The 22,182-nt window shown below is 41.0% G+C and overlaps 1 protein-coding gene across 1 annotated transcript; it reads right to left on the minus strand.

Moving 5' to 3' along the window:
• Positions 1–234: 234 nt before the first annotated feature.
• GLTSCR1L (GLTSCR1 like) lies at positions 235–19,519 on the minus strand. The gene is made up of 11 exons (XM_018559469.1): positions 19,482–19,519; positions 15,099–15,147; positions 13,659–13,721; positions 10,132–11,733; positions 9,428–9,518; positions 8,562–8,662; positions 6,547–6,608; positions 5,978–6,123; positions 3,967–4,061; positions 2,311–2,413; positions 235–1,205 (listed from the first exon to the last, which is right to left on the minus strand). Exons 1-11 carry the CDS (start codon positions 19,517–19,519, stop codon positions 475–477), a joined length of 3,081 nt encoding a protein of 1,026 aa, XP_018414971.1. The 3' UTR covers positions 235–474.
• Positions 19,520–22,182: the final 2,663 nt, after the last annotated feature.

Raw genomic sequence — 22,182 nt, forward strand, 5'->3', positions numbered from 1 at the left:
ATCTGAAAGCCTAGTATAGTCTATCAGCAAAGGTACACAGGATTTGTTTAATTCCCAGGGCCATGCAAAGCTTCCATCATCTGTACTTTGTGGTCCCAGCAAATAAACAAATGCCACAGACATAGTAGGGTGGCTAGAAAACTGAGCCCCAGCAATGTTTTTTTTTTTTTTTTTAGCTGCAGTGCTTAAAACATAATGTTATGTGTTGGTGGCAAGACTGCATCTTTAATGAAACCTACATTAAAAAAAAAAGAAAATTTGAAAACATGTTACCATCTATGAATTCACAAAATGACCTGCTTGTACAGATCATTCCTGATTGTCTATGGCAGGCTTTCTTGAACCCATCAAGTGCGAAAGCCATCTTAAGCTGATGTTTATGTTTCCATCTGCTCACATCTTCTGTGAGTTATTTCACTATTGCTCTTCTTCCATTTGCATCATATGCGTCCTACGCAATGTTCTGGAGATTGTTTAGCAATCTAAAATACTATTTACAGCTGCTTCTAAAACTGAATCAGTTTCTGCTGCCCCATCTCTAGTATGTGAAACTGGCTTTTCCAAAGCATGGTCTTCGGAGCATTTTATAAGTTCCGTTTCCGTGGAACTGCTACCAGAGACCTCGCTTTTCAAGTGCTTTGCGCTAAGTTTAAGTTCTAGAACGTTTCTGACCGTTTCCTTCACAGTCTTGCTACTCATTATGCTTTTGCTGTTTACCACAATGTTTGTTTGCTTGCCTGTAGTTTCTAGAGAGTGTCCTGCGGTTTTGCACTGGGGGCTTTCTGCGTCGTCGGGGTCCGTTTTTGATCCAGAAACAGGAATGGGGTTTGGAGCGGAGTATGCAGGAACTCTTTCTTTTGAGGCTTTACATGACGGGTAGGTATCTGAAGGACAAGAGGTGTACTTACCCTTTAGTTTGCAAAGGTTCACAATGAGTTGTTTCGTAGGGGAAAAATTTGCATCTTTTTTAAGGTCTTCGGGAGAATCTTTACATTTAGGTTCTGTTAAACTGTCTGTAGGCACTAAACAAGGGGGGTCTGGAATCTTAGGTGAGCTTGAACCTGTCTGATCATCCTTATTACTGTCCGTTGGAGAGGAATCACCACTGGTTGACTCTGCCTCCAGGCCATGATTGCTAAGCTGTTCTTCTTCAGAAGGATCTTCATGAAATTTGCTAGAGCAGCAGAATTCTGTAAGGTACCCATCTGCAAAAAAAAAAAGGACACCTTTGTTTCTCACCAGCAGAAAAAAGTTGGAACATCAGAATACTCTTAGCTTCTTGTATTCAGTTTATATCAATTATCCATACTCTTTACCCTGCCGTAGTAAAGAAGCTCACATTTATTTAAAGGGGTCCTTAGGATTGCTCTCGCAGGGAAAACCCACTAAAATAACAAATTACTTGACCCTAATCCTCAAAAAGTGTATGTCAGGCTATATATGCAGTAGGCCTCTGCAATAAATGCACATGTACACATACAGTATTTTATCACGTGCATGAACAGAAATACCTGTTGATGCATTCAGCTCCTAATCTGCTCTTGTGCAATGACACCACATGCTATTTTGTTGACTGAAACTGCAACAATTGGCATCTGCTCTTCCCAGTTGTCAGTTCTTAAATTAGACCCCATTCACACCGGGGCGGTACGGCCGCACGGATCCGCCGACATGAACGATCCCATACATTGGTATGGGGACCGTTCGTGCGACCGCGCTGGTCCGCGCGATACGAACCGCCCGAACGCTCCCCGCACTATTTTTGCCGCGCTGATCAGTGCGGTTTCCATACAGGTTTCAATGGAACCTTGCTTATCAGCGCGGTTGTGGGAATTTTTAATTGTGTTTCCGCGCTTAAACGCAATTAAAAACTCCCAAAACCTCCCTTTTGAGATCAGCGCGGTAACCGTGCTGATCCGCAACCGCTCTGGTGTGAATGGGCTCCCATTTTCTCATCTCCACAGCATAGGGACTAATTGTTCTGTAGTGCAAAAGGAGTACTGGGCGGACTCATTGAGATAACACAGGAACATGAGAGTACACAGGACACCTCTCTTTAATGAACAGATATAACAAAATACTTCCAACAGTATATTTAAAGTTGAACTATAGCCATGATTTGAAATCTTTTGAGCAGGGAGATTTTTTTTGTTGGTGAGGAGATATTCTATTCCTGCACAAGCACAGCTCATTCTCGGTGCGCATGGTACCAGGATGGGTTAAGTTCCACTTAAACAGACCACATTTCTGTGCTGAAATCCATTGGATTGGTAGAATATTGTACTGTGTGCTGTTACTGTTAACACTCACCAGGATCAACTAGTGCTGTTCGTTTATCACGTGTTAGAGTGGCTCTTTCTTCCTGGTTAAATATTCTGTCCAACATCACCATTTCTGCAGAGGGGGTAATGCGCTAAAGTAAAAACAAAAATGAACATCACGTTTCTATATAGTTAGTGAGGTTACAGTAAGCCAACATGATATCAAGTTCCGCTTATTCTAATATCAACCCAATGTGTTACAAGGATCCAGTGGTAACAATTACCATTACAGCCCATGCAGCTAGGGCCTGGGTTAGGAATGGGGCCCAATTAGGAAGGCTGTTAAAGGAGAACTATGAGGTGAGTGATTTTCACTCAGCCTCATAATCTGAGTCTGTTTCAGCTGCAGCGTCTTAGTATACGATGAGCTGTAGCTTGCGGTATACTGAGCTTAGTGTGACGGGAGGACGCTAGTTTGTGTCCTCTCGTTACCCCCGGGAGAACTATGGGGAAAGGCCCTAATCCCATAGTTCTCCTTTAAGGAAAACTAAAATGTAAAGTTTCTAGTACAGAAGGTCTGATTTAGAGCTTGGGATCATCTTGTCACAGGTTTCCCTCTGTTCAGTAAAAGGCATTAGCGTAACTGTCTTAGCAGTGTAGATTTATTGCCTTCTGAACTCCTTCTACTGAAACTAACCCTATATACCTAATGCAGTCAAAAATCCCAGAGTACCTGCCCAGTTAAAACCTTGTAGGCCACATGATATAATTATAGTTATTATAATTATTATTGGTATACGACTATACATTTTATCCAAGGCAATGCTCTCTAGTAGTGTACTGACTATGCTGTCACCTTGATATAGACACCATTAATGTTAAGATCAATGAGGCGTACTGTCACAGCTACTAAAGAGAGAGCTGACCAGGGAACGCCATAAAAATACTGCTATGGGGCCCCATGATTCGTAGTTACGCCCCTGCAGGGATCTGCCTGTAAGCAATAAGATGCCCATTATTAGGTCTAGCAATGTATTTTCTATGCCAGTTACTATGTCACAATGGAGAAATAAACTCAGTGAGGCAGAGGGAATTTTAATGGATTACCTTCAGTGCCCAGCCCCAAGCAGGATTGAGGGCCTCTTCCTTTTAATACAGGGTTATTTAAATCGAAAGAACCAAACACTGATTTTCAGCAGCTGATAACCCTACATATGCAAATGCCTGTTTATTTTTTTATAGTAATTTTTTTATTAAGAAAGCCATGTTACAATTACCCACATTGTACAGAACAACCCCCACAGTAACATATGAGGGCATGATTTATAAATTTATAAATTTAATTACACAAGAATAAGAAACTGTAAACAAAAAAATAAATCCTTACAAAAGGAACCGTGTGTGGTTGTGGAGGTGTTATCGGTACACAGTAGATAGTGATAAAAGAAGAAACAACCTACTCACTTCTACATGAATGCCTTTATGATCTAACAAAACCTATATGATAGAAAAACTGATGGAAAGAATGGCTGTTGTGGAGGACATGGAAGGTTGCTCACAAGGGTTGAAACATGACCCCCAAATCTTGTTAAATTTTGAAATGTAACCTCTGGGCTGTGTAAAAGAATCTGAATGGAATCTCCCATTCTAACTCTATTGTATAAAGTGGTCTAGTAAAGGTTATATCTGCAATAACTTTACATACTTTTGCATCTTCCATTAGCAGCAAACGGTATTTGTTTAGCATTGCCTGGGTCTTCTTTAAGAAATGTGTAGCCATAGCTTCAAATTCGTTGTCCACTAGAAAGAAACAATAAAATGTTTTTCACTTTTAATTATAATGAAAATAATAGATATTCCTGTTATGACATGTTGGTTACAAAACACCTTTAAAGGGAACTTCACTGAGCTGGCCAGGACACAAAAACCCAGTACAGTTTCAGCAAAACAACAATACTTTCTGTGAATATCTGTAAAAAATAAGTCAAGGCAACTGGACTTGCTGTATTTTTCTTGAAGACGTTTCACTGGTCATCCAACCAGTTTTCTCAAGTCAGAATGACTTGTACAAAAAAAATATCTTGGAATAAATATGGTGAATGTTGCTCCAATCCGCATAATCTTTTAGTGGCAACCAGGTGTTGATTGCATTTGCATAATTGGAGTCTAGGAGGTGTTATTAACCTGCCCAGAGAGAGGTGTTAATACAGCATTGTATGTGGCAGACAATAGATCATCATACCCATGACTTTAACAGGTAAGTAGATGTAGAAGAGTCCAACCATGCCTCCTACTTAGCATGCCACATCTAATCAGGCCTGAACCAGCAAAAAAAAAAATAGATCTGGTGTTATAATGTTTTTTTTTTGCTTTCTGCGTTGTGTCAGCTGTGCTATGAATCAGCATGGGGACACACTTGTGTCATGAAATGTGTCAAGGCAAATTGTGATTGTCCAAGAACTTGATGGGAGGTGTGAAAGTTTTCAACGTCTTCAACATTACAAAACCAGTCCAGCTAAATATGATTAACTACTATTAGCTATACACAAAATCATTTTATATTCCCTTTAAAGCATTACTCTGCATTTCCATTCTTATAAAGTTCTTCTCTATAGTGCCCCTGTAGCCACATTTAAAGCCATAAGCCGTGGGCAGAAGAAGATACTGTATATATGTACCTATCCTGCAGGTGGCAAGTTAAATTTTCCTTTTCTTTAAGAGATTTCGATGCTGCTGCTCTCCGACATTTCCTTTTGTGTTGGATAGCGTGTTCCCAGTTATGTGCTGTTGTTCTTCTGCTATGCCAATAGGAAACACAGTAGAGACACAGTGGCCGTCCGGAGGAACCACAGCAAAAGAAAAGGAAGATTTGACTCAACCCCGGTCATACTGGTAGGTATTGTTATTCTACTACTTGCCTGCCCATGGTCCATGTTTTTCAATATGGTGACAGCGTCACTTTAAGGTATCTACAGACATTAGATACCTGGAACTTGAGCAGGACCAGAAGGACTTAGGAGCACAATAGAGTCAGTCACCTGTGGGCCAACATGGTCGGCCAAAATTACTAGACCCAGCAACAGAGAAGCTTTATTGATGTTAACACAATCATACACACACACACACTAGGACCAATTTGGAAAGAAGCTAATCACTTTTTTCTTTAGGGGGAAGGGAACTAAAGTTCCCAGGAAATCCTGCACAAACACAACAGTAACACACATAATGCATACAGTGTCACTGATGGGAGTTCAACTCATTTAGTGTAGTGTCTACAAAGTGCTACACAGTGGCTACAAAGCTGCAAGGCATGGATTCCAGGCACTAAATGCTTCATGCTGCCTGTACTACAGTGCACCAAATGGCCAAAAGTATCCAGACAACCCTTATTATCAGCATTCCTATCTCTGCAGAAAAGCAGAATGTAGAATGGTTTGTACTGCAGAGCCCATTGGCTAGTAACAGAGCACCATCATAGAATGTCACCTTTACAAATCGGTTCAACAGGCTTCTGCCCTTCTAGAGCCATTTGCTGACATCAGAGAATTTGACTGGCCTGCACAAAGCCTTGAATTCAACCCAGCTAAAAACTTGAAGGGTGAATTAAAATTAACGGTTTAACATCTGTGACACCCTCACTGATCCTATTGGGCACTGGCGTAACAATTTTTCAGCATCTATAGCAGAAAGCCTTCTTCTACATTATGCTGTTTCACCTTTTTGCAGTTCGTCATTGGCGGGCATTGATCCCTGAAACACATGGTATGGGAGAAGCCTCTGGACAGCATCACCCAGTGACTGGAATGGGCTCTTATTGGGGTCCAGAGCATGTTCTTGGTCTCTATGCACCTGCTGGAGAATTCTAGAGGAATAAAGGATACAAGTTAGATTTAACAATTTGAAGCCCACCGAACTCACAAACTGAATTTTATCAAGCAAATTAGCAACAAATGTAGATGCAAATCAGGCAGCTTGTCAGTTAGCAGGGTCTATGTGACAGTTTTATATACATTTGTGACCCCTATACCTGGAATCCTGGGCAGTCAACTGCGACAGATTTGCACAGGTCTGTGTCAGATGTAACACTGGGGATGAGACAGATTTTCATACAAACAGATGCACAATTGAGAAGTGGTCAGGGGTGGGTTTTATTCTGTTGCAGTGCTTTTTTAGAGCAGCTGCGAAGGAAATGTATAAATTAAGCTGCCTAATCATAATAATTCTGTTTAGCGTTGCCTGGGTCTGCAACAGAATTGATAAATATCCCCATTATGTTTAAACCTACAGAGTTTCTTTCGTGAGTTGTTTGGTGGTCATCCTCTTGAGCCCTCTGTGATGTCCTTCAACCTAACAATAGAAAAAATATAAGAGATTTTATACAAAATAGTTTTATTGTAAGGTACTTACATAATCAACCTACAGTACTGACAACCACCACTCTACGATCGTATTGTCTTAGGTCTATTGTTTTTTAGTTAGTCCCAGGAACATAATACAAGGGTATAAATGGACATGATGTCTAGGTCAGATATGAACACACATTATCGTATGATTTTTGTTAATCCATCTTAGAGCACATTGGGGTACTTTTGGTCAGACATCAGGTTTGCTCAGGTTTAGCATGTGTTCACCCTTTGCCAAAATATTATTAACATTATTATTAATAAAATATTTTGACATGTTTTTGTTGTGAGCTCTTGAACCTCTCTTTTGGTCTATCAGGCCACCCATTAAACTTAGGTTCGGGAGAAGGGGCAAAATCCAAATTTTACAAGAGAAGCTGAGATTCCCGTATAACTTTAGGTATGTCTGGATCTACTGATCACTTTAATATGTAGTTTTCGCTAATGGTAATCTCTGTTTATGCATCCTCACTCTGAATTGCCCAGGTTTATGACAGCTTTACTTTACATATTTGGAAAATATGTTAAAAAAACATACAAAAAAAGTCCACATGCACAAATTAAAATTATACCTTAACATTATGAAGCTGTGATAAATTATGCTGTATATGTTTAGGCTCTGCAAAAAAATAAAATAAAAAGGTAAATCATTCACAAGTGACTATACATGTCAAGCTAGATCACAGTGTTGTAGAATATTTTGAAGACATACAGAAATCATTTTAACATTGTGCATTTATGCTTCCATTGAAATCAGTATCGAGAAATTGGCAGCTTTGGTGTCATTTCATAACATTTACGTCTCTATAGTGGAAAGCAGGACCCATGCACTGTGAACACTGCAGAGGTAGTATATATATTTTTTTGCATGTGATATTTATTGACATTTGTCAAACATTTACAGCAGATACACATGTAAAACCATCGTAACAGATTGGCATATGCTTAATACATTCTATGACATGTATAGATAACGGCTATGTCAGTAAAAAACAACTGTGAGGGCATCCGTTATCTGCATAGCAAACATTGCAACAACTTATGATCAGTTGTTGATAAGTATATATTTTAAATACCAACATCTACAATCAATTAATTTTACATTATATAATGTAATTGAAACACTGTCAAGCTAAAGGGTCTTGCACATGAATGGCTCCAGGTACTGAAGAGTTCAGTACTGCCCATGAGGGGCATTGGGACAAAAAGGTGTGCAGTGTCAACACAGGTCGGTGCTGCAGCTCACAGCCCACACAGCACAGTACAGCAAAACGGACATTACATTTGCTGCAGCAGATGCATATATTGAGGAGAATTGGCAGATACTGTATATCAGGAATCAGATATGCTTTTGGATTTTAGGTGCATGCATGCTAAGTAATATGTAAGTGTAACACTTCTATGTATCTATTACCTCTGACAGAGGTCACCGCACTCCCCCTGAAAATGCATTAATCTGCTTGTCTCTCTATAAAGGATAACACCATCTTTGTCCAGACATCACCCATGGTCAACATTGACTGCCTGGGTTATGATGCTGGCTCAAATCCTGGTGTCTGTGCAGTTCTTAGCTGCGGTCACAAATGGCTGACACAAGACCAACATCCAGGTCATGAAGATGTGATGTGAGCGCTGCCAGAACCACCCGCCCACATTCTATCGGCTGTTACAAGACCAAGAATTAAGGTAATTGCAATAATGCATTAATGCATGTAAAACATTTATTGAAAATAAAACAAGGTAAATATTGCTTATGAGCAGGGATAAGGTCATACTGATTTTTATTTTATGTGGCTGTAGCTTTAAGGAATACGGGGGGCCCTCTCTCCAAAACCGGCCTTCTGAATAGACAGTGAAAGAGAAGAAGACTGATGAGGTTGTCTCTATACACACACACTTCCTTTCCCTTTATCAGCACATCTGCATACTGGGAACCTAATTGGCTCCCAGTACCGCCCTCCCTTTCCCGGTTTAAGTCAAGGACTAACACTAGTTGCACTTTAAAAAATAAATTTAAAGTATTTAGACATGTGCATTCAGATTCAGATGAACCTGCAAATCAACGCAAATTCAGTTGATTCGGCGGTTCGTCCGAATCCGAAATAACAAATTTATTATATCCCTGAATATACGAAAACTATATTCAGGCATACATAAATTTGTTTTCAGAACGTGCAGCAGCCATATTGGTCGCTGGCGTGTCCTGCGCATGCCCTTCGCCATCTTGGAGGCGGAGCGTATGACTTCACATGACGGTGACGTCACACACTGAACGAGCGCTGGCCATATCGGCCGCCGGCGCTTTATGCGCATGCACGTCGCAATCTTGGAGTATATCTTGGTATACACCAAGATGGCGGTGCCCGAACATGCAGGCGCCGCCATCTTGGTGTACACCAAGATACACTCCAAGATGGCGGTGTGCATGCCCAGAACGTGCCGGCGGCCAATATGGCCGCTGCTCGTTCTGCAGTTTCATTGTGTGGTTTCGGATTTGGAGGCTCGTTGCCTCCGAATCAGCATCAAAATTTGCTTCCTTTGACGCAACAAATGAAAATGTTTTTCATTTTAATTTGTTTCGTCCAAAAATTAATTTTTTTGCCATGCGCATACCTACATTTAATGATTTAATCAAAAATACAAATTTGCTTTAATTTGCGTATTTTATATTTGCCTGGCATTCACTTTTAATGTAAATAATCCCTATCTGCTGCTATCTGATGTCATATCTATTAAGATATTACCATATACACATAAAGGTACCTGTCAGTGAAGAAATGTGCGCATGAGATTGTCTCTCCTGGTTTTTCAGCGATGAAACTGGAGAGAGGGGATTGGCCAGTTTTTTGTGAGTCTACAAGAAAAACACATTAAAAATTGACATGTACAGTTTATTACGTTATATTGATTTAATTCCAGCCATTTAAATTACACATGTGAATTTCTTTTTCCAAGTTTTCATTCCTTGTTCATTCTTCCTCATATGCTATGGACCAGGAAAATTTCTGCTCATAAACGGTAAGAAAGGACAAGGGATTTTGCAAGGTTGCCAGTTCTCCCCAATGCGTAGAGCCACCATGGGACACTGCAGCTTTCACATGCTGGCTTTTAAGACAGAGAGCTGACTGATCACGTGAATGCTGAGCAGTCAGCTCTTGGTATCTACTGAGCGCAGAGAGGCAGAGCCAGCTGTCAATTAGGCAGCCAAATGGTTCCCAAAAACATTGTCTGGATCATTCTCGACTGTAGCTGAGCCTGCCGTCGGCTGACATTGGGCCACAGGAGTACATTAGTAAAATCGGGTTCCACTGCTATTTGTTAGTGGGCTATGGAAGGTGGAGAATCCATCTTACTATAGGCAAGGATCCCAATCAAACAGGAGACATATTTTTTAACGATCGTTTTAAAGTATTTTAAACCAAAAACATCTCAGGATAATGATAAAATAGTGCTTCATTACTCCTTACCTGGTTAAGGGAAAATGCCTGCTGAGAAGCTGTTTCTGGATTTAAACTGCTGCTGGTTTTAGCACTAGAGGACTGATGATGAGTCTCATTCATTGCAATTTGTGCTCTGCTATGCTCCTGCTCTGTTATGTAACTTTCCGCTCCTCTTGGAAATCCTGTTCGCTGAAGTCCGGCTCCAGAACTTACGATGGTGAAGCGGTTTGCAGATGACATATTTGGGCAACCAGATGGTGCTGTAGAGATGCCTGATCTGCCTAAAACGGTGGTGCTTTGACCAGGAGACAAATGCAGAAGTGTAGGAGACAGCTGTGCCATCTGCCCTCCCACACTTTGAGATGGTCCATGGTTCAAAATGACTTGACCTCCAGAGCTTGTAAATGACTGTCCAGGAACAATCTGCACAGCTGTACCTGGGCTATGTAACATTTGCCCTGGGTACTGTTGACTAGACCTAACCATACCGGATGAGTTTCTGCTCATCAACATGTGTTCTGCAGGAACCTGTTGAGGACCCAGATGGGATGACTGTGCCTGCACAAGCTGGGAGTTAATGGCCTGGATTTGCTGCATTGAATTATTGTTCAGAGAAAGGCCAGCAGGAATGATAAATTGGTTTGGATGACAGTGTTGTTGGCCAACTGGAGAATGCATGACAATGTTACCACCACCTGACTGCTGACTGGATGGTTTACGGGAACGTTGCTGGTTTACTGGCATTTGTTGACTCATCTGAGAACTTTGGGCTGCTGTGACGAATGGGATACCTTGATGCCCATGATGATGTTGGACACCCGCATGACTAACGTTGTAATGCGCCTGCTGTCCTACTTGCATTGGCTTAGGCTGAATATTTATGGGAGCCTTGTTAGAATTTGGTGCTGGTCCTCTGTGAATAATAATATTATGAACAGGTAAAGATCCTTGGAAATTGCTACTACTAAAAGGAACTGGTTGTCCTGCTGGACTTGTGTTTGGACTTCCGAAAACAGCATTGCCATTCGGAGTCTGCCTTTGTATTACAAGCCCACCACTAGCATTAGGAGGTACTTGTTGGCCACTTTTAAGTATAATTTGGGAACCATCAATATTATTTATAGTCATTACTGGGGATTGACTATTAATGGAGCCAATTACGTGGATCTGCCCAGAACTGCTATGGCCACTATTTGGCATCTGCTGGCCAGGGATAATCCCAACATGTTGCATAAAACCATGCTGCACACCTACAGTGTTTCCCGCAAATGATCCACCTAGCTGCTGTGGAACTATAGGCACATGGGTCACACCTATGGGATGTAATGTTTGGCCTGAGTAACTAGGGTCAGTGTTGGCCTGAGAAAACGATGCTGATGAATGAGGGTGAAATGAAACATTGGAAAACTGCTGGCCAGATTCTATACTGGCATCCAAGTAAGCCTCTTCTGCCAATATCTGTTCTGTGATATTGGCCTCCTGCAGTGACTTTTGTAGGATGTCTTCAGTGAGGTCCTGCATAGGGGATGGTTCAAGCTCATCTTCATAGTACTGCATATTAGTAGACAGTTCCATTCCATCTTTGGATTCCTCTTCCTCTGGGCTGTGTAACGATTTAGCATCAACAAGCTGAAAGAAAAAGAATATGGAGTGTTAAATGTGGTGCAATAAAAAAAATTAAAGGATTTCCAATCCATATGGAGGTGTGTTTTGCGGGGTTCTTATAGAAATTTACGTAATGAACACAAATCTGCTCATTGCTTGTTAAGATAAAACTTTTTAGAAAGAAAAGTGCATCTGCTGATCATAGCAACCAACAACTCATAATATACACTCCCACTTCAATGTCCAGCTTATAAAATAGACCGCCTTGCGTTTATATATATAAAGTATTCCTGATAGGAACAGCCATACTAAAAAAAGTAGCTTTTTTTCTTCCACTTTAAGAACCATAGTACAAAAGAAAAATTCTGCCAGATTTATGTCAAAACACTTCGCTAGAAGATCCTCCTTATTTTTGAGAATCATGTGTGGTCTTTCTATGTGCAGTGACTGAGTCATCTCCGTTTGTCTGCATCTGCCCTGACTGTGTGTGTGTACCCTGTGTGTTGTCTGTCTGTGTGCTGTGACTTAGTGTGTTCTTTGTGTGTCTGCTCTAATTGTCTGTTAACTGGGTGTGTGTGCCGCGATTGTATGTGTGTGTCCCCGAGCTCACTCTGTGTGTGTCTGTCTGGGGTGGCCCAGAGCCTTCACTTCCTGGATGTGCAATCATTCCAGAGTCTGTGTACTCCGTTGAGGGTACAGATTGACAACAAAAGCCATCAAAAGGGAAAGAGATTATCACACTGTAGAGGAGAGAGGTTGCTTAAAGTGTATGTAACCCCTAGTAATTAACTTCTCTTATTCGCTCCCTTTTTGTCTGGTAAAGATATCATTCAATGTGTTTTTAGTTATATCTGTTTGATATGTAGAAAAAAAAAACCTGTTGATCATGTCAGAAATTCAGAGCTGTCCTGTATACACTTCTTGTTTCATCTCAAGCAGTCTAAATTAGCTCTTGTAGACCTTATCTGTGACTTAAGAATAATTAGTGTCTATGTTGTAGAGATAGGAGATTGGAAGTTCGGAAAAGGCCAACTGGGCTCTAAGTAGGGTGACTCCTTAAATGTATCTCTGCTGGGCTGTAAACAGCCTAAGATAATTTGATAGTGCTGTGCTCATTTGGTATTCCCTAGGCCCAGTGTGTGTTTGCTTCTGCTTGCTGCTGGGGTGTGACCCTGACAATAGAGTAAAAGAATGCTCGTTATGAATATGTATATCTCCCTGACCAACCACCAACCACTAGGAGGTTTATTGCCAGTGGTGCATGCTGGGGAAGTACATAAATATTTGGAGTTGACCTCGTGAGTGCCTCTTTCCCCCAGGCTCCTGCCTGGGGAAGACGTGTGGTTGACACTGGTATAGCTATCTCTTCTGCCATTGGAAGGCTTGCATCTGCTCCGATATGGAGGCTTGGAGTGAGGCCTGAAGCTGTCCAGCCTGGTAGTGGGGGAATCTGACCCAAGATGCAGTGCCAGGGTGAGAGACTCTGCTGGAAGCTGAGGCCGGGTAGAAGGTGGATCCTTGCATGGGCCTGGTAACTCTCTTGGGAGGAGGAATGGAGACATCTGCTAACCAGCTGAGATTCTGCTATATAGTGATACCAGTTTTGGCTTAAAGGCTATCTGCAATGAATAGCTGGAAAGTGCATATGGAGTCTGGAGTCTGTACTGGGGATTTGTAGACCTCACCCCTCTCTATCTAGTGAGCAACAATGAAGAATAAAATCTTTAAAACATCTTAAATTGACTGGCACCCAATTTACATATTTACCCCACAACCCGCCAAGGCCTTTTAATGTCAGTTAGCTACACAAGCATTTCCAACACACATCAGTAGAGTATTTACAATCAAAATAAGTCTAGATTTCCCATTTAAATTTGGCTCCTAGTTGTTGTTGATCACTGTTCTCAAAGCATATATCCTAATTTCTGTTTTCTCTCATTTATACTTACACTAGCATTGGCAAAAATAGAGTTTGAATTCGATGCTGAAAAATCTGTTAATTCATCATCAACCTGTTAAGAAAAACAAAGAACAGTTAATTTAAAGAAAAAAACTGTAAAATACAAACATTAAAATGCAAGAATAATGTATGCAAACATTTCAATACAACCGACTTCCTTCAAGTACAACTACATAGAGAGAAACGTTTTGCCTGCCACTGTTGACCTCCTCCTGAAAATGCTAGTTGTCTGTCTGTCTCTAAAATCAGTACTATGGTTTACACGCACAGAACAAGCATTCAGAAAGTAAACTTATCCAAATAGCTACGGGGTTTCATAGAAAGGTACTCCTCACACATATACTTCTATGAAATTCATATTTACATTTTTAGTAATAACTTCGTTCACATCATTCACTAGTCATATACATCACCCCAGTAAGTAAGATGTTTAATTGTACAACCAATTTAAAAATATTTGTTTTATAAATAGATGATTGTGGTATAATTTTTATTCTATCTACCGTGTTTATGACTTGTCCCAGAAACCAGATCTACTTGTATCTACCTTGTATCGCCTCAGGAAGCACTTCGCGAAACGCATTGGAAAGACTGCATAATATGTAAAATAGTTGATTATAGTTAGCTATTTCTAATTATGGTCAAATAATTATATGTAATCATGTATTAAAATTAACACAATCAATGTAGACTGGGGAAGATATGGGACTTGTTCACTGTTTTTTTATGGATTTTAATGTGAATGGAATTATTAATAAAAATAAAAATATTAATTTTAGTCACTTCATTTCATGAAGTTATACACTACTCCATCCTGTGTCATCGTTGTATTGCCGTTTTCTTATTTTTGTATGTTTGTATGTTTATATATTTGAAAAATTGCCCTAATAAAACCGGAATTTATAAAAAATGGGAGATGTGCCTTTCTAAGAAACTCCATAGCTATTTGCATACATTTTCTCTCTCTCTCTCTCTATATATATATATTTATATAATAGGGGGCATGGCACATCAAATTTAACCATCTAGTACCTACCAGGGTGGATTATATTTGTGATGCAGAAAGTAAAGTCAAAGGAGAGTCAGAACACTCCTTTGTACTCCCTAAGCTCAGCTACACAAAACAATTGAATCCATTCGATCAGGATGATAGCCAGGCTGCCGACAGGGGCACCCACTGTGTGAATTTCACACAGTATATGGCCAACTTTAGCAGAACACACATTTTTCAAAAATGTTTAAATATCTCAGCAAATGCTTCTGAAGATTCACATTATAGCAAAGCACACACTGTCACTTGTTAACATCTGCACTCTACATTGGTACCTAGCATTTCTTGGGAGCAATCCTAAAACTAGCAAAAAGCCCATAGATTATTTTACACGCCACATCCAATGCATGTAAAATTAATGCACAGCATAAAACTTACAGATTGATCTCCAGATCCATGCAGATAATAATTCAATGCCTGAGCGTCCCTTAAAAACAAAAATTACATATTTAGAAACACATTAAATTTTTATATAAAGGATCATTAGTGATTTTTCAGCTGTGGTGGGATGCTGGTGGGCTGAATTATCCACCAGCTTTCTATAAATCTTAGGAACATGAGTGGAAAGAGGGCATTGCTGGAGTTCCAAGTTCTTTTGGATATGTCCTACTGTTGCAACGGAAGGGTCAATATTTTAAGATGCATAATCTGTTTTGTAAAATTAATTGAAAGTCCCAGTATGTAATGTGTAATAGCTGCAGCTAGAAACTTAGAAAATATCTTGTCCCCCACAGTAAGGGCCCCTGCACACTTTAGTGATCTTTTGTGGTGCATCACTGCATGCAAATCAAAGTGTGGTATATCATCCACTAACATACTACTGCAAGGCACGGGTGAAAAATCAACCTAAAAGAAGCTGATAAGAGATGCAAGCCACCAACTTGTAATATAGGGTGATTCCTTGATATTGTCCATTTGGAGCATCATGAGTTTTCCAATATGAAAGACTAGCAGTAGCTTCTTACTTTTGGACTGTCTTACTCTAATTTTATATGCCAAACAGTATAAATAAAGTAGAGACATGGTAAGAGGGGCTTCATTCTCATGTGTGCTGAGTAGAGCTCATTCAGAAGTTATTGAGAGACACATTTGGCCTGTAGTTGACCAGCATTTAACCTGTTTTAAGAGGGTTTTGCATTATTCCCATAAACTTGTTTGGCAATGCAAAACATGCTTGAAGCATACAAAAGTATGTTAAAAGCCCACCTGTTGGCTTCACCTGCTGAATATGAAATATTTCATACTTATCTAACTTAAAAAGAAACATAACATTTTTAGAACTTCTAATCTTTACTCCTGAACATAATAAATACATACACATGGCAAATTACCAGCACAGATAGTCTACATGGGCATGGGCACCTTTAGGTATCCTCACATGTACCTTCATCTTCTACAAGGTAATGACTTACCGTTTGTCTAACTGTCCTGTATAGCTTAAAGTGTTACTTCACCTTAGTTCACCTTCATAACAAACATTATAGTGCATCATATGGGCCTAAGTAGTTTATAAATCAATGTCCTGTTGAGAGAAATCTGACATCACTCAAATCGCCTACCTGTAGGCCAGCCGTTGCTTCAACAATGGCAGTCCATAAAAGTAAGGGTGCCCATACACTGCTCTATTTTTTTAGTTCAACCCACGGGCTGAACGAGAAAATAGAGCAGATTCCTCCATCAACATTTAGGTGTGTGTCGATCGAGGAATCCCGCTGCTTTCATTGTATTCCCACGCAAGGAGGACAGCCCATTGGCTGCTGGCTCCTATCGTATGACATTTTTCAGCTGATCAAGGGATTCCGACCAAAAGGGTGCCGACAGCGGCACACACTGTGCAAATTTCGTCCACTTCCTCAAAAAATGGCAATTGTGCCCCCATCTGTCCTTTGCCATTCTTGGGCAGGTGAGAATGTGAATTGAGGACAACATTACACATTAGGTGAAAAGGGGGAAAAAAACTGAGGGAGGGCCTCTTTAAAAACAGAAGGGTTAGATCTATCACACAAGCTGGCAGTGAGGAGGAGGATGACATTTTTTTTAGGTAGGCTTTAAGGGTGACATTTCACTCTTCTCTGATACAAATAGAAAGAGCTGATTTTCAAAGTCATCCTAACATTTGTAAAAATACGGGACTACCTTATTTGCGATCCCAATTTGATTCAATGGCCTATGTGATGCTTGGACAAGAATCATCCAATTTGATTCAATGGCCTGTGTGATAACAAGCAATCAGAAGACAGCTCTAAATGTCTGATTCTTGTCCAAGCATCACATAGGCCATTGAATCAAATTGGGATCGCAAATAAGGTAGTCCCGTATTTTTACAAATGTTAGGATGACTTTGAAAATCAGCTCTTTCTATTTGTATCAGAGAAGAGTGAAATGTCACCCTTAAAGCCTACCTAAAAAAATGTCATCCTCCTCCTCACTGCCAGCACCCCAACACTCTTTCTCCTTGACACCAGCACCCTAACCTCTTCCTCACATTCCTCTTTTGGAAAAATAATGCAAATTGTGCAAAATATTGACACAGGCTGTTGACCTACTGGAGCAAATAATGGCATCTTGGTACCTGCCACTGTGGTGTAGTTCAGGCCACAAAAAGGGTGCATTAGTAGTCTGATTTAAAAAAAAAATGGCTACTATGTGCCCTTGAGGAGGAGAAGGAGGAAACCAAGTGACGAGGGAGCATGGAGCCGCCTTTCCGGCCAATCAGGAAGCTGGGTGGCGTGTAATTACTTGCGGCCCGGCTTTCTGATATCGGAAGTACGAGAACTCGCTCAAATACTCAGTATTGGTATCAGTGGATCTCTAGTTTAGAGACAAATCCACAGTGTAACTGTGCACTGATTAAGTCATCTGTGTGTTCTCTCCTCCTGTAAGCAGGTTCCCAGTGTTTGGTTGACTGCAATGTAATATAGCCCATACTACCTCATACTGCTGGCCCTACCTCTTTTTGGGTCCTGCCTTCAGGTGACTGGACATTGGTAAAGCAAAGTTGTAAGGACAGCCCTGTATAACCCCTTCCACTCCCAGAAAGCCTCAGTTTGTTTTTTTTTAGCAAGGAATAGTAGGAGTGGTTCATAAGAAGACAGGGGGGAGGGACCTGTGCCGTGTAATATACTCCAAGAAAAGTATTACAAGTAGGGTTGCACAGATACCAAGTACAGTACTCGGTACAAGCACGAGTACATGTACCGATACTTTTGAGCTCCAAGACTACACTAGAGAAAAATTCAGGCAGAGGCAGCTGTCATTTGTAAGGAGCACACGGAGCTGCTGGGATTTGTACATCTCTGTTTTAATGAATGATTTTGTTTTTATAAATATAAATAATAAGGTAAGCACAGATACCAGTTTTGCGAGTACGAGTACTGGTACTTGCCGAGTACTTACAAGTACTGATTCATTTTTGTTTATGGTCATGTGACAGATTTTCTAAAACAATACAGACTAATGATTTCAGGACAGTGGTGGAGTGCCAGAGCCAGGTCCCAGCTGCAACTGCTGCAACCCTGGTAGGTCTCATGAAAATGCCAAGTATCTGCACTGGTACTTGAAAAGTATCTGTGCATCCCTAATTACAAGGGTTAGTGAAAAATTCTGTTTTCTTAATCATACATTTTAGGACACAGGAACTTAGTCTTAGACCATGAAATGTCTAAAAGTAAGCCCAACTGTGGGGTGGGCAACACAGCAAACAAATGCATCACGCCCAAGTAACAAACGGATCAAGAGAAGGGCTCAACAGAAATCAGAGAGCAGCTGGAAGCACCTCACAACTGAAACTGGCATCAGATGAGGACTGAACATCAACCTGAAAGACATGAACAGACTAGTGAACAGAAGACTATGTGGCAGGTTTGCAAATCCGGGAAACAGATTCATGATGCGGAAAAGCCCAGAAAGCAGTAACTAATCTGGTTGAATGCGCCTCATCCGCATCCTTTGGAATATAGGCTCGATTTATGATTTCTCTAATCCATTTGGAAATAGTGGAACGAGAGAGAGGCAGGGACCCTCAGGTATGACAAAGAGTGGATACAAATGTCTAAGGGTACCTGTAGTTGAGAGGTAGATACACACAGCGTGCGCCACATCCAGACAGTGGAGAGAAAATTCCCTGGAATGTTTTGGAGTAGCACATAAGGAGGGAAGAATTATGTCCTGGTTAAGGTGCAAGGAGGATACCACCTTGAGAAGAGGGGCCTTACAGGTGAGAGGTCAAGCATTGAAGGGACAACCAAATCGCCCTGAATTCCACATTTTTACTCTTTATATCTGATCATTGTTGTAGCTCGGCACATTTAGTTATTCATCCTTCGATAGCTAAGTCCCCTGCACTGAGAGGGTATCCAGGTCTCCTCCCACTGCCCAACAAGCTAGCATCCACTGTGAGCACCTCCCAGGCCATCGGGAGAAAGGATTTTCCTAATTCTAGCGCTGGATTGGAAATCCACTACACCTGGATGAGCCTGGTTTAGCTGGTCAGGTGTATGATGAAATGCAGAGACTGAGTCTTCTTATCCCTCACTGCGAGAATGTTGAGTTAACACATCTGAAGTGAAACTGGGCATACGGTACTGCCTCAGGGGAGGCTACCATTAGAACCATATCCCTCATAGAAATGTTTATAGTTGGGGAGCTTCTGGACCATAGGGTCCAAAAGTGGGAACGGACAGACTGGAGCTTGTCTTGGGGAAGGAAGTCCCTGACTGAGGCTTGCTGGGAGTGGGAGAGGTTATACAGGGTGGTCCTTACAGCTTGGCCAATGTCCAATCTCTTGAAGGCAGACCCATGGTCTAAGACTAGGTCTAAGACCCATTGGCCCTTACTGCGGTACAAAGCTAAACACATGACTACAAGCCTATGATGACCAGACCATTACTGTATTTTCTAGTGGCTATACCAGTGTATGTTGAAGTGTGCTTTTTTTTTTTTTTTTTCCTTTCGGGACATTTACAGCATTTTTAACTTTCTCTTTCTGTCTGTCTCTCTCACTCTCTATTTATACAGTATACACACACACATCCACACAATGCCTTTCATAAGTATTCATCCCCCTTCTGTTGTGCCACATTATGTAGTGTTACAACATGGATTAAAAATCGTTTCAGTTGTAGCACATGATTTACACAGCAAGTATTGATGTAAAATATCACAAAAGACACAAATGTTAAGCAGACACAAATCAAGCTTGTGGTCCAAGAGACACCTTTGGTTGCAATTAGAGCAGCAAGTCCTTTGGGTTAAGTCTCTGCTAGCCTTAGACATCTGGATCCTGTAATTTGTGCGGCTCCTTCTTGGCAAAACTGCTCTAATTCTGTCAGGTTAAATGGGTGATGTCAGTCAAACAGCTGTTTGTGAGAATCTGAGTGGACTGAGGTTTGGTGTTGACTGGATCATCTTAAGGCCTTCTTTACAAGGGCTTCATCTTTTATTACCGTAGTACAGCGTGTGCAGCAAGCTATTGCAAAGCATGCAAGTTCTGAGCAGCTTTGTTGATGCTTTCAAAGAAAAATTAAATTCCATTATGTTAAATGAGAACTATGATCCAACCTTTTTTTGCCGTAGTTCTCTTTAGGGTCACAGGAGGACATAAACTAATGTCTTCCTGTGACCCAAAAGTCAGCATATAGCAATATTGTCAAGATCCACCCCGCTGCCTGATTGACAGCTGGTTCTGCCTTTCTAGAGCCAGAGCCAGCTGTGCCCGCCCCCTCCCCTGTCTATCCTTCCAGTCAGTGCTGGAGGAATAGAGAGAGGGGAGGGGGGAATCCCTGCAGGAAGCGGTGACTAACAGTCACCTCTTTCTGCAGGGAAAAGATCTGGAACACTGACAGCTTCAGTGTTGTATTTCACTCTCCCCATAATTCTTTTACTGACAATGGTAAGAAATGGTAATATAAATTGATGGTTATAAAAGAAAATAGTACTGAGGGAGGCCTGTCATTGCTGACCTCACCTTACAGTTATAGTTGTCTGCATGTCGTGGCTTCAATACTTTCTGATATCACTGACCCAGCATAAAAAAAACCAGATGTAAAGTTCTGTCTTAACTTGCTGCATGGTTGTTCTGGGGCCACTCAAATCAATGACTGACATCCTTCTGCATTTTTAGAATGTTGTCAGAAATGTGTAAATGGGCCCTTGATTCTCCCTTTTTTGGACATTTTTGCTGCCTAGCTCTTTGTGGCATTACTTTCTAAATCACTGAGCTGCAACAAACACACAAACAGTATTCTGAAACTGATCTGTGGTGACCATTTGTTTCAGGTTATGACAGCTAGGCAGTCTTTTTTTTTTTTAGATTGTAAGCTCTCAGGGGCAGGGCCCTCCTTACCATCTTGCCTTGAATTGTATTGTAATGTCTTCCATATATTGTAAAGCGCTGCGTAAACGGTTGGCGCGATATAAATCCCAAGTAGTGTGTATGAAGGAGACCTGTACTAAGGCCTATGAAACTCTTTAAACATGAACATTCTACTTGTGAAGCAGCCTGGTTGAGGTGCCAGAGCAGTAGATTCACATGTATTATCCAACATGTCTACTAAGTCATTATACAGAGATAATGGGCTCGGTTATAGTTGCATTATCTGCCATGGCTACCAACCCACGCTCTGTCTCTCCATGACCTAGTCCTAGACATTATGTCTTTGTCAGAAGCAATGCTGTAGTTAGTGGAATCATAATAGTGACATTTTAAATATTACACAGTGAGCCTTAGGGCACCATCACATTTTATGTGTGCTACAACAGTAATCACAGCATGCTAAAAGCAAAGGGAAACTAGTTACTATTATAATTTATGAAGCTCTTCACACCAGTGTCTTTTATACAGTCATGAAAAATCCTGCTTGATGCATCTTTTGTGCTTTTTGATAAAATGTTATAGTAAAAAATAGTCCATGGCAACGCATGTAAATCGCAATGAAAACACAATATGCATTTTAATTAGTGCATTTTTATAAGTCACATGAGCATATTTCCTATGTGCCTGCAGGAAGAAAACACATGTAAAATGCATTATTTCAATTAGGGCTGCAACAACTAATCGACATAATCGATTATAATCGATTATTGAAAAAGTTGTCAACTTTTTCAATAATCGATTAATCGGCTTACGATCAGTTGGCCCTGTTCACGGCTCCACACACGCTGTGCTCTGCACCTCCTCATCACCTCACGCTCGTCACTGCCAGACCCGCCCGCATCCACGCTCTTCACACCGCACCTCCTCCCCGCCTTACACTCACTGCCCGCCCACATCCACGATCGGCACAGGGACGCGCGGAGATGTAGTGAGGAGCAGGTGTGGGGGGATGACAGCCACCAATAGACAGGTCCAATCTCAGAAGCAAGTTGCTGGAAGACTGCTCAGCTAAGCCTGCACTTTTCCACACATGGTGCTCTATAATGTATTGCTGGGATTTGTATTCCTCTATAGCTGATGGTACATTGT

The sequence above is a fragment of the Nanorana parkeri genome, unplaced genomic scaffold, assembly GCF_000935625.1.
Source record: "Nanorana parkeri isolate BGI_ZX_2015 unplaced genomic scaffold, ASM93562v1 scaffold1, whole genome shotgun sequence".
NCBI classification, from domain to species: Eukaryota; Metazoa; Chordata; class Amphibia; order Anura; family Dicroglossidae; genus Nanorana; species Nanorana parkeri.

What these genes read in the sequence shown, in the direction of transcription:
- GLTSCR1L (XM_018559469.1), bottom strand. Translation starts at nt 19,519, where the DNA reads ATGGGTCTGCCTTCAAGAGATTGGACATTGGCCAAGCT. An exon ending in GATTGGACATTGGCCAAGCT is followed by an intron (nt 15,148 to 19,481) that starts GTAAGGACCACC and finishes TTTGTTTTTAAG; the next exon opens with GGACGCTCAGGCATTGAATT. An exon ending in CTATTTTTGCCAATGCTAGT is followed by an intron (nt 11,734 to 13,658) that starts GTAAGTATAAAT and finishes TTTTTCTTTCAG; the next exon opens with CTTGTTGATGCTAAATCGTT.